At 36.2% G+C, this 13644-nt stretch overlaps 1 protein-coding gene across 1 annotated transcript in view; it reads right to left on the reverse strand.

The window, feature by feature from the left end:
* Positions 1-5575: 5575 nt before the first annotated feature.
* LOC137405981 (mucin-4-like) overlaps positions 5576-13644 on the reverse strand; it is a 51670-nt gene continuing 43601 nt past the window's right edge. Inside the window, exons 16-18 of the mRNA XM_068092473.1 lie at positions 13087-13520; positions 7761-7916; positions 5576-6249 (exon numbers count right to left, since the gene is read on the reverse strand). Of these exons, the coding sequence (XP_067948574.1) occupies positions 6106-6249; positions 7761-7916; positions 13087-13520 (734 nt within the window). The 3' untranslated portion in view covers positions 5576-6105. The remainder of the gene's footprint in view (positions 6250-7760; positions 7917-13086; positions 13521-13644) is intronic.

The following is a 13644-nucleotide window of genomic DNA, read 5'->3' on the forward strand; positions in this document are numbered from 1 at the left end:
GTGTTCTGCATGTTTATTTCTTAAGTGTTGCTTAAGTTGATGTGGTTTCATGGAGTCGTTAGCAAGCACTTTCATGCACAAAACACATTGTGGTACTTCGATGCCGTTTTTAATCATACAAGTGAATCCATAGTTAAGGTAAGAATCATCATATGTTGGTCTTTTTGTCTTTGAAATTTCTAACACCTACAATATGGGATATGCAATCAGAATACTTGAATACGTTCAATATCTATATGAGCAAAACATCATACATATGTTAGGCTACAGAGCAAATTGTCAAAATGTTATACGTTTATGCAAACTAAATCGGTAACTGAACAATTAATATTGCAGGTATGTATATGCATGCAGTGTAGCAATCCTTACCATTTCCACAGTTTTAGATCTTGGCTTTGTTGAAACTACTAAAATTCATTCACTCCTCGCTGTCCTTTATATAAGAACAATTGGTGCCACGGAAATCCCCTTTGGCAAACTGCCAAATTCCCCCCTAAAATCCCAAAATTTCCCCCTGGGGGAATTCCCCCTGGTTAAGAACCACTGTTTTAGAACAAGATTTTTCGCAATTTGGCTATCCACACAGATTAGTTACAGACAATGCTACTACCTTTAAATCAGAAGAGTTTCAACAGTGGTGCAAAGAAAGAGGAATTACACATTTATCAGGAGCTCCTTATTATCCTGCAACAAATGGAGCTGCTGAGAAAATGGTGCAATCATTTAAACAAGCTTTGAGGAAATATACCCTACCACCTAATGCAGCATTGTTAGAATTCCTGATGCATTATAGAAGAACACTTTTAGAGACTGGATATTCACCAAGCCAACTGCTACATGGAAGGCAAATCCGATGCAAAATTGACACAATTATTCCATCACCAGCCCATTCGCCTAACGGGAGACAATCTAGAAGTACACAGCTTCTGAATGACACAGTAAACAAGAATCACAGCAATCAAGTTGGAGATCCATGCTATGCATTATACTGTGGCCCTAGAAGATCTAATCAGCCTCGATGGGTTCCAGCATTAGTGACTAAAGTCTATGGCCAGCGAAGTGTTAATGTTAGAGTATGGCCACGCGGACCTACATGGAGGAGACATGTAGAACAACTTCAACCTATATTTAGCACAAAAAAAGACCTACACCCTGGAGATATGTCCCAAACATCAGATAAAATAGTGACAGGCTACCTATCCCGGTACCTCCTGAAGAACCAGTGCGTCAACCAAAGAGACCAAAGCCTAGATATCTTCTACACAGTGATTATGGACCAGATAATTCACGTAGATCATCTAGAAGGAGACAGCAAACACAATTTTATCTGTGACGTTTCGTCTGTTCATATTATCTCCAGACTAGTGAGGAGGTGTTAGATTGCCATCATAAAGCTTAAATCAAGCCAACTTTGCATTATCTATTCTAATATAACTAAATATTCTAATACAAGTTATGCTTTTGTTTAGCTATTTATTACATAGCCATAGCTCAGGCTTATATAAACGAGGTCTGGAAGGCAACAGTGCAATACATACTATGAGAGTGAATAAACCACATTTTGTGTTATTATTCATATAGGTAACATTTATTACTGTTATACTTTCCTTGTTGTCCCTACATGTTAGTGCAATACATACTATGAGAGTGAATAAACCACCATCTTGTATTAATATTCATACAGGAACATAACACTAAACGAAAACAATCAATAAATACACTTTTTAACAAAGGCGTATCACTATATAGCTATACAAGCTAAGCATGTGTTGTGGGGTGACCAGCGTGCATGCAGGAGAAGCATAAAATGGCTGGGAGAACCAAGAGCTATAACATACAATGTACATGTTATCTTTCACCGAGAATAAATTTACAAACCATGGTAAAATTTAGAAGACAACTTCAAATCAATTTAGAAGCTAATCTGCGCAAAGAAACTGTTGTCAGCTTTTACCCAAAAACCGTTTCAAACTGTAGAAACAATAGGTTGAAACCAAATTATGAAAATCTATGTGGTAAAACAAAGCACTTTTTATGAGTGCCCATCCTTTTTGTGCATAAGCCCACAGTAAATATTACTTGTTTTCTGATTTCAGCTAGAAATATTTGCTGTTCAGTTGCAGCTGTAAACTATCATCCCTGGAATTTCTGAAAGCCTTTTGGTTAGCCATTGATGATGCATATCTTACTAGACATGCCAGCCTTGCTAGCCGCTAATGCAAGTCTTAGCTCTGAGCGCTCTGCTAGGAATGCATAGCAACTCCGATGTACTAAATATAACCTAATAAATTATAGGAGAACTTGGTCTGTTTGTTGAACGCTTGATGGCTGATTGAAATGTCAGTTTAGTCATTAGCTTGGAGGTGCTTTGTAAACAATTCGCATACATTTGCCATAGGCTTACGTTTGAAATACATAACAAGTGGTTGCATTTTAAAAGCTTCGACGCGTGGTAGTTTCATTTTAATTCAATCCGGCGAATAAAAATATTTCTCTAACAAATCTTCCTAAGCGACGTAGGCCTACTTCAAATGCCAGCTTATTAGACAATAACTTTTCTTCTACATGAGGCGTTATGCATTTATACGGAGAACTCTCACCATACGATTTTAATTCATTCTAGTATTGGCATCGTAAGGCAAGAATTTTGGATCAAGGGGTATCGAAACCCGTAGTAAATATCTAATGCAAACACCCCCTAGTAAAAATTCTCAGTTTCATATACATACTGTACTTATTAAAAACTAGTAACAAAATTATATGTTAACCTTAGTAACTATAGTTACCTACAGTAACTTTAGTGTATTTAGTGGTTATGATCTGCAATAAAACGTAACAATACAATGTACTATGTGCAGTATGTACTGTAGGTTTGTTTGTTTGTATTTTCATCAAAGAATAAAAAAACATAATAGAAAAATCAATCTATATTTAATGATGAGCCCCCCCCCCCCCCCCCCCCCCCCCCCCCCGTGCACAATAGCGTAGCTAGTCGAGGTTGCAGAGCCCGGGTAGACAGTCAACAAAAACAAAAGTTCATTTACTGCAAAAAAAAGTTATGTCTTTATTTTTATAGGTAGCTCTTATTTTTGAAGAAGACGTATAACATAGACGTGCAATTTAACTTAAATGAATATAGCTTACTAAACACATACTTGAAGCTAAGTGTTAGTATGTATTTTACTAAGCTTCAACATTTTCCTCATTAAAATTTTATCACTTATACTTTACCAATTTCATTTTCACAATAACTAATACAGAACAACACTGAACTAAGCGAGATCGAGCATTGTATCTTTTTCATTCATTGTTAGAGGGATTCCGGCGAAGAGCATACCGACATATTTATTATTCCGACGTAATCAGCGCACCAACTGCCAAATTTGAATTCCGAAAAAAACTTGGGTTGATTTCGTGTGGTGACAAGTATTTCGTATGGAGAGGGCAAAAAACAGTGTTTTCTACATTGCAGGACAAAAAAATTGTACAACAGGGTCATCGCAACCCAAAGGGCACACTGTCCTTTCGTTGGATATCTTTGTAAAAGCAGATGAGTATATTTACTTGAAAAAAGCTATAACTTTATCATTTTTTTGTTTTAAGTGTTTTTCTTGACACATATTTATGAACCAGTAATATCAAATTAAATTTATCCCCAAAAGCTTTGTCTAAATCTGCATTATTAGCTGTATATTGTACGTAATGTATATAGTTATAAATTAAAAATTGTCTTGTTATTGCAGAAGAGTAGACAACTCTATAATTATTTTGTTGCTATAACACTAGTAAAAAGTTACTTCAAGCTTAGAGCCAAATATTTGTTCATATTGTACATCATAATATTGAGAACTCATATGTTAATGATTTTAAGTAGAGGCTTGCTCATACTTTCATTAAGTTCAGCGTTTCCACACAATGCAGTGTTAAATTTTCATAAAAAAAACATTTGACTGCACTTGTAATTTTTAACAATATGTAGATAAACAGGCACAAGTTGACTAGAACAAAAACACATTGCGAGTGGAAGATAGGATGTGAGCAGACCTATTAATCAATTTTCATTAAAAGGTGAATATATTCAAGAGGTATTAGTAAACCATCTGATTTAACAAGTAACATGACTAGTCGCAAGTTACAAAATTTTTTTTGAAAACGAGAAGCAAATGAAGTTGAGCTAGATTGACACACTTTCATTACCAGAATAAAAATAGATTTATTTAGAGTAAGACAATTCCAAGCTCAACTGGTCATGACGTTGTAAATTTATCGCATTAATTCAGAATTGACTAGATAGAAAATGATGAAATCCTACACATACCAAAATGTCTACAATGCAGGCAGTGATATAGCCTCGCTCCACTTGCCTGCACTGACGCAGCGCTTGCAATTATGCAAGGTATCTGTTGGCATGTATAAAATAAGCTGGTAGCCTCATGCCTAAATAACTTAGTCACATAGTCCCAACCAACATTGCTCCAGCCAGCTGAAGATTACAAATATCAATGTGCTCGGAAACAGTGTGTTGTTACCAGACATAGTCAACTGATCAATAAATTATTGTGGTGTTACTATACAGCTATAAGAAATTGTTGCTGTGAAGGTGTGTTGACTATGTAGTATAACTAAATGCATATCAAACGGTTACTGACATGAATAGACGATCGCCAAAGGCACATTGTAAAGTTAGGAATAATCTGTAGGAAGAAACTTCATTTTTAATATGGATGCTTAATATCTCACCTGATTATGTATTAGCATTACAGGCTAGCAAGAGGGAGGTAAAGACAAAAAAAATTTTATCATACATACTGTATGATATCATTATACACAATATAACGATATCAACACAACTCTTCTACAATACAAATGTTTTGCAGAAAAAAATTTCTCTTCACATCACCATCAAAAGCTTATCTTGTCAGTGGTTAAATCTCAAAACCAGGGTTTTAGCCTTGCAGACCTCTAATTGATGAAAAATGAGACTGGCTGATTGTTATTGATAATAAGAATGTTTAAATGCTGTCTGGCACCTTCAAGCATTTTTAATACATCAATTAATTTAATACATCAATTTAATACATCATGCATTTTTAAACCATTTTGACTTACTAAAATGTCTAAAGGATATCGCGCAAACACATGCATCGCTATGCAAGGAAACGCACCCCAGGTAAACAGAAACTGTTGACTAAAGATATTTCTTTTTCTCCGCTTCAATACGAAAAGCGAAAATGGTAAAAGGTATGACACCAAGCCATAATAGAATGACACCCACAAAAAACATAGTTACTAATACACTCGGCAGCTCTCATGTAATGTGAGAGATCGTCATGAATAGTCAGTATGATTAGTATATGTGTATATTAGTGGTAAGGCGACTGAGCGGTGTAGTAGTAACACGCTTGCCTTTAGATCTGACATCCTAGGTTCGATTCCAATGCAAAGCAATCTTTTTTCTAATGCGGTGACCGTGGCTTCAGACCGCCATAACTTTTGTTGAAGCAAAGATTACCTTATTTATTTATTTACCTTAATTACCTGCTTGAGTTTAGCATCTGAAAGGGTGAGCCGGAAATATTCATATTTATTTTTTAGATATTCACAAAATGCATTTGTAGATTAAGCTTTACGGCAGCAGAAATAAGCACGGATACAAATGGCTTATATCAAATGTATACCAGTATCTGGTGGCGTACACACCTGATACAGATGGAGAGAGAAGATATAAAGAAATATTTCAACAAGAATAATAAATATGACAGCTTTCTTATTTACGTATTCTTAAAAATATTTAATCTTATTAACTAGACTGCAATAAACTATCCAAAGTGCGAGCTCAGTGAAACATTGTAGCTAAATAGCGCGACTAGAAGAAACGTGAGCTGATGTAGCCTTGTAAATATGATTAACTTGGCTCGCTATAATTAATCAAAAAAGAATTCAGCCAGCGGAACAAGTGAACAAAAAAGCAGTGACTAGAAAAAACAAGCAAAATCTGCAACAATAATAAACTTGATAATTCTAATGCCAGAAATTACATTTGTCTTAATAATGACTACATTGGATGGAAGAATTAATGTGGGACTGTTCAACAGCAATGAGTTCCTATTGATTTCGTGTCTGCGATGCGATGTATGCAAAGAGAGATAACTCCGTCTGCTTTTCAACCCGCATTGCACAGTAAGTTGATACCAGCAACAACATGGAGCCAATAGTTCTACCCCGGAGCTTCTGAACCACTGAGTGAAGCTACAAACAGACAAAAATGAAACCTTTTTCAAAGTAAAACATTAGCCAAGTTTTCTGGACTGTTGGCAAACACACAAACTGATGATTGTGTAAAAGTTTTCCTCACATTTGCTTTACAACATAATTACGATTATAAAGATTATTGAAGTCGTTAGAAGCTTGCAGACCGTGCCTGTTATGATGACCAACAACAGCAAAATTTGTGCTGCCTCCAAAACAAACTTGTGAATAAAACATATCACCATAACAGATGATTACATTACCAAAAAAGGTGATCATATCATCGTAACAGGTGATCATATCACCGTAACAGGTGATCTTATCACCGCAACAGGTGATCTTATCACCGCAACAGGTAATCTTATCACCGTAATAGGTGATCATATCACCGTAATAGGTGATCATATCACCGTAATAGGTGATCATATCACCGTAATAGGTGATCATATCACCGTAATAGGTGATCATATTACCCAAAAATGTCATTAATTCATTATAACAGGTGATCATATCACTGTAACAGGTGATAATATCACCACCCTAATAGGTGATCATATCACCACTCTAACAGGTGATCATATCACCGTAACAGGTGGTCATATCATCATAACAGGTGATCATATCACTGTAACAAGTGATCTTATCACCGTAACAGGTGATCACATCACCATAACAGGTGATCATATCACCGTAACAGGTGATCATATCACCGTAATAGGTGATCCTATCACCGTAATAGGTGATCATATCACCGTAATAGGTGATCATATCACCGTAACAGGTGATCATATCGCCGTAACAGGTGATCATATCACCGTAACAGGTGATCATATCACCATAACAGGTGATCATATCACCGTAACAAGTGATCATGTTAGAACAGGCCAAACGAGTGACACAAGCAACCATCATGAACAAAGGAGAGGATAGTATGAACGAATATAAACAATAGTATGGAAGATTAGAAATCTTGCCGAGTAGCGCCTCTGTTTACATTTTTTCAATTTGATGTTTTTAGTAAGACATAAATAACAGAGAAGTGCTATGGGTGACTAAGACAACGAAAGTATGCACTAAATGTTTAGTTAATATTAGTGGCTGAGTAGAACAACTCACTTGTTTGGTTGATTGCAGAGCGTACCTTTAAAAATATGCATCTAGCTTAGTGGAGAGACATTGCAAAAAATATTATTTTATAAAATATCTAAATTTATTTTATTTCCTTATTATTTGATTATTAAGTATTTGTCCGTGTTAACAATTTATGATGCAAACTGCGCTGAATTAGTAAAAAAAGTCATAATTTGTTATTTATGCGAAGCCAAAAACAGCATAAAAAAATTAATGTTCATTAACGAACCTTGTAAATTTTCAACAGAAGACGATGAGTAAAGACAGACACATAGCATACTTTTAGGAGAACTGTTTTAAAATGTTGAGCGGGAAAGCAATGCAAAAAACTCAGCCAAAATAATACATCTAAACACGTTGCAAATGAGAGTTCTACTCACATCAGCTACTTTTACGTCTCCGAATGGGTAATAGAGCAACTTAGGACATCCAGCCTTGGTAGCAGCTGCCCATTGAAGAAGGCTCTTCAATTGAGGGTCACCATTGAACGCTCCACTACCCCAGTTTCCTGTAGCAATAGGCTGCCGACGGGCTCCCTAAAATTGGATTGGAATTTAAAAAAGGTTTTGTTCACATGAGCGCAAGCAACAACTGGGTAAGGGGTGTATAAGACATTGAGGTACGGCACAGCTTAATCAAAAGAGTGTAAAATACTAGACTGAGGATGTAAATAAATGAAACGTGTAAGAAAACCTCGACAAGGGCACAATTCAAATCTGGATGAGAGGCATAGAGAACATCTAGACAAGAGACGTAGATAACATCTAGACAAGAGACAGAGAACATCTAGACAAGAGACATAGACAACATCTAGACAAGAGACATAGATAACATCTAGACAAGAGACATAGACAACATCTGGACAAGAAGTATAGACAACATCTGGACAAGATACAGACAACATCTAGACAAGAGGCATAGACAACATCTAGACAAGAGGCATAGACAACATCTAGACAAGAGACATAGAGAACATCTAGACAAGAGACTTAGACAACATCTAGACAAGATACATAGAGAACATCTAGACAAGAGGCATAGAGAACACTTAGACAAGAGTATTAGACAACATCTAGACAAGAGGCGTAGACAACATCTAGACAAGAAGTATAAACAACATCTAGACAAGAGACATAGAGAACATCTAGACAAAAGGCATGGACAACATCTACACAAGAGACATAAACAACATCTAGACAAGAGGCATAGACAACATCTAGACAAGAGACATAGACAACATCTAGACAAGAGGCATAGACAACATCTAGACAAGAGACATAGACAACATTTAGACAAGAGACATAGACAACATCTAGACAAGAGACATAGACAACATTTAGACAAGAGGCATAGACAACATCTAGACAAGATACATAGAGAACGTTTAGACAAGAGGCATAGAGAACACTTAGACATGGGTATTAGACAACATCTAGACAAGAAGTATAGACAACATCTAGACAAGAGACATAGAGAACATATAGACAAGAAGCATAGACAACATCTACACAAGAGACAGACAACATCTAGGCAAGAGGCATAGACAACATCTAGACAAGAGACATAAACAACATCTAGACAAGAGACATAGACAACATCTAAACAAGAGACAGACAACATCTAGACAAGAGGCATAGACAACATCTAGACAAGAGGCATGGACAACATTTACACAAGAGACATAGACAACATCTAGACAAGATACATAGACAACATCTAGACAAGAGTATTAGACAACATCTAGACAAGATACATAGACAACATCTAGAAAAAAGGCATAGACGACATCTAGACAAAAGGCATAGAGAACATTTAGTCAAGAGGCATAGAGAACACTTAGACAAGAGTATTAGACAACATCTAGTCAAGAGGCATAGACAACATCTAGACAAGAGGCATAGACAACATCTAGACAAGAGGCATAGACAACATCTAGGCAAGAGGTATAGAGAACATCTAGAGAAGAGACAGACAATTTCTAACAAAATAAATATAAATTCAAGATGCTCTGTACAAAGCAGAGACAGTGTAGAAGGTAGACTTTCTAAAAGCTAACTGACCAACTTGCTTGCTCATTGTTACATTTCTACCAACTCAGCCACAACCACCATACAACCACACCATGAACTCACTTGACCTAGGGTATAGGAGGAACTTGAACGAGAAGCATATAGCCTCTAAACTGGTAATGCAGGAGACTTTAAAAGTGCATAATGACATCTAAACAAATTCTACTGAAGCTAGCTAAATCGGAGATGTACAGAACATTTTAACACCTAAATTTAGAATACTTTTCGATCTACCGAATTAAATGTATCTAAAGTGTTATGGCTATTTAAAAACCTGAAATATATACCACTAGCGGAACGCTTGGCGTAGCACAGATATTAAACAACAGCTAATAAACAGTAGCAGGTAATGTAGTTAGTTGCTTGCCACTTGCCTGGCATATTGCCAATGGCTAACTTGAGTAAGCTAGTATCCGTATTGCTGAACTTACTAATAAGAGCCGTAAGAGCAAGTTTTACTGATGTTGTCCCGTAACGTGATGCAGAGTCGTAAGGCGTATTTTAACATAGATAACCACACCTATCGCCCAATGAATCCAGTCGGCTATCGAATTGGTTAACGAATCGCATGGTGAAAAAGGGTTCCAAGAATTCAATCTTCTGTGATACGGATTCTTCATTGCTAGATATTAATCCCTATAGCTGGACAGACGGAGTGACAGACGGCACACAAATACTGAGATTTATATACAAAGAAAAGCGCACACAAAAAAGTTTTGTTTAGTTTAACAACTAACAATAGCAAAGAGGGAAAAAAAATAATGCAGTAATGCATGTAATATATTAATATCAATACTGTAATGTATGTAATGTACTTAATATATTAATACTAATACAGCAATTTGAGTAATGTATGTAATATATCAATATTAATACAGTAATGCAAGTAATGTATGTAATATATCAACACTAATACCGCAATGTATGTAACACATGTAATATATCAATATTAATCCCTACAGCTAAACAGACTGAATCACAGACGACATACAAACTCTGAGATTCATATATATATATTTATATATAAATATATATATATATATATTTATTCAAACTGTATTGCGAGAAAAACTTTCATAGATGGTTTATTGTACATAATTATGTGATGCAAGTGGAACTGCATCCAAGTGGTTAAGCTAGTGGGATATAATTACCAACTGTGTTGGCCTGTTGGGAACAAACACCAAATATAAAAAACCAAAGGAAAAAATAATGAAAGGGAGCGGAAGAAGAAAAACTGAGTGTGGAATGAATTACAGGAGAAGAAAGTTAGAAATTGTATTGAGTCAGACAAAGAGATTTTCAGACAGAAGGTTTATAGACATCATGAAACAAGATGAGACAACTGGATGTTACAGTTGAAAATGGGAGAAACGGCATGGATGGTGGAAGTTCATCTGCAATGACATGTCTACCAGGGTAAATGCTGAAACGGAAAAACAGATAATACTGTATATCCCCATATATAGGCCTATCTATACATATTTCTCATGTAAGATATTTTTGATATGTGTGTCATTCCGGCTATGGCTATAGTGCATGCTCATTATTTTACCAATGCGGCTACGCGTTCCAATGCCCTGTTCAGAAATATTTTTCGTAAGGTTCAATTACTATATCTGGGGTCAAGGCAAATTCTTCTCACGCGGACAATTATATTGTCTCCGTGGGAAGAGCCTCAAGATTATCTGTCCATTCGGTCAGACAAAGACAGTACGATATCTCATTTTTACATTTGTATCGGTATCGAGATACACCAGTATTGTCATATTCAAAGTTTTGATGGATAGCTTCTGGTGGAACAGTAATCTTTATTCCATTCGTATTAATTGTATCATCACCGAATCATCTTTTATTGTAATCGTAGCAAAACTGACTTAATTTAGCAATTACTTGCTAATTATTTCACATTTACATCTAAACCTTTTCATAGTCATTTTATTTTTTTTAAATTTATTTGACCTACTAGAGACATTCTCCTCATGATATGAAGCTTAAAAGTTTTTTGACAAAGTTTGAAAACCTTTCAAGTTGTTTTCATTTTCTCTCTTAATTTATTTCAATTACACAAAACACTTTTCTCATGATATATAGTTTGAAAGTTAGAATGGCAAATGTTGTTATATGTTAAATACATATAAACTTGTTGTCCAAATACTTTTTTATTACCCGAGCAATGCCAGGTTGTATAGCTAGTATTGCATATAAGCCAGCCCTAGAAAGACAGCCCTGAAATCAGGGGAATTATAAGAACTCGCATACAAGCCGACCCTGTAAATCTTAACACACCATACGTATCTGTCACAGGATAAGGCTGCGAAAACCGAGCAGCTTTTGTTGAGACTTACTTCAACACATTTCTGATTGGTGAGTACAGTAATTGTATAATTAGCCTATCATGTCTCCGTTTAATTAAAAGGAAACAATCATCTGTTTATGTTGAGCCAATAGAAAACATGCTTGCATCTCACGCAGACCTTGACATCACTTTTCAAAAGCACATTTTTATAGCTACATATATTTGTTCTTCGCAATGACGCAATGATCAAAAACATTACAGCTACATAGGTTTCACAAATTGTAGATAAATGGACTTCTGATGATTATCTATTGGGCAATAGTAGTGGTGACAGTGAGTATTTATATTTAACAGTAATAATAATGCCACAAGCTATAGTAATAGTGGTAACTCGTCCGACTCTGTACACGCTCAACTTGTCCACCATGATAGTATGGAGAACAAAAAAGTGTCCGAACTGATTCTGTAACACGTTTCAATTTTACACTTTCAATGGCATCAGAGGATGTAAACTTTTATGCTAATCAACTTGATGAAATTTTATGACAACTTACATGTACACGCGCCAATGCCACATATTTGGTTTACATGTACTATAAACCTTGGCTCACATGTAATATACGAGACTGTATATATGTGAGTTAGCACTTTCCTTGATCAAAAAGACAACTCCCAAACTAGGAGAATAATCTTAGTGCTGAAACGGAGAGATAGTAAACTTGCAACCTGTTTATATTATAGCATAAAATCAGAGATAAGAATTTAAAGAAAAAAGCTTGAAAATGAAGTTGTCAAGAACAGGCAAGTGTTGTCAAGTACTGTAACAGACAAGTATTGTCAAGAACAGACAAGTGTTGTCAAGAACAGACAAGTGTTGTCAAGAACAGACAAGTGTTGTCATGAACAGACAAGTATTGTCAGGAACAGACGAGTGTTGTCAAGAACAGACAACTGTTGTTAAAGAGAGAGAAGAATTTCTGACAGATCAATGTTAACGAGGAATAAGTACAGTCAGTGTACAGACAAGTGTGATCTTGTACAGACAACTAAAGTTCCATACATAAACTGAGAGTTCAACATTTCGCAAGCGAGACTGATGAATAAGCAGCCACCACAACAGATAAAAGCAAAGACAAACAGGCAAGCAAAGAACTAAATGGAATGCAAAATGGAGACAGAACAGAGCGTGGAGGAGGCAGCATAACCATGCTTAAGTACAACCAGAATACAGCGAGTCCGGCAGCGAAAAATGAGATTTGGTAGGTGATTCGTAGGAGTTGATTTGGTCGTTGATTATAGACAATCTTCAAGTAAAGTTGCTTCCACAATTTAACTTACGGTAGGGCCGGGTGGCGTCACCTCCATACATTCTTCCTCCGCCACATCAGCTAACCTGGCTCTCTCTGATTGGTCTGCACTAGTTCGCACGCTATCGAGTGATTCGTGCAAGATGTTTTCAGCGAGTACCTCACTGAATAGTTTGAGATACTGATGTTGCATAGGTGATGCAAGCGGAAAGTTCTCTGCCCCTGTCTCATTTAATAAGTCGAAGCGAACGCTTTCATGACTTGACACATCAGTTGTCGAATTGTCTACACTGCTGCCAGAGGCGGAGCTGGTAGGTCTGTTCACCGTGATGGCCGGTAAAATGAGACTGGCTTGTCTACTAGGGGCATTAGAACCAGAAGGCGTAAGCAGTGAACCATCAGAAAATGTCACATCTCTCTCCTCTTCGCAGCTTGGAAGAGCGCATGAACTGTGAGACCTTTTCTCTAAAAATATGCGGGAGTCTGTTATTTACCATCTTTACGATTGAGAATGAAACCTAACTAGAAAATTACACAACAAATAAGAAACATCTTTTCAATGCTAACAGTGTGTCAAAGCACAAAATTA

The sequence above is a fragment of the Watersipora subatra genome, chromosome 10 (assembly GCF_963576615.1).
Source record: "Watersipora subatra chromosome 10, tzWatSuba1.1, whole genome shotgun sequence".
NCBI classification, from domain to species: Eukaryota; Metazoa; Bryozoa; class Gymnolaemata; order Cheilostomatida; family Watersiporidae; genus Watersipora; species Watersipora subatra.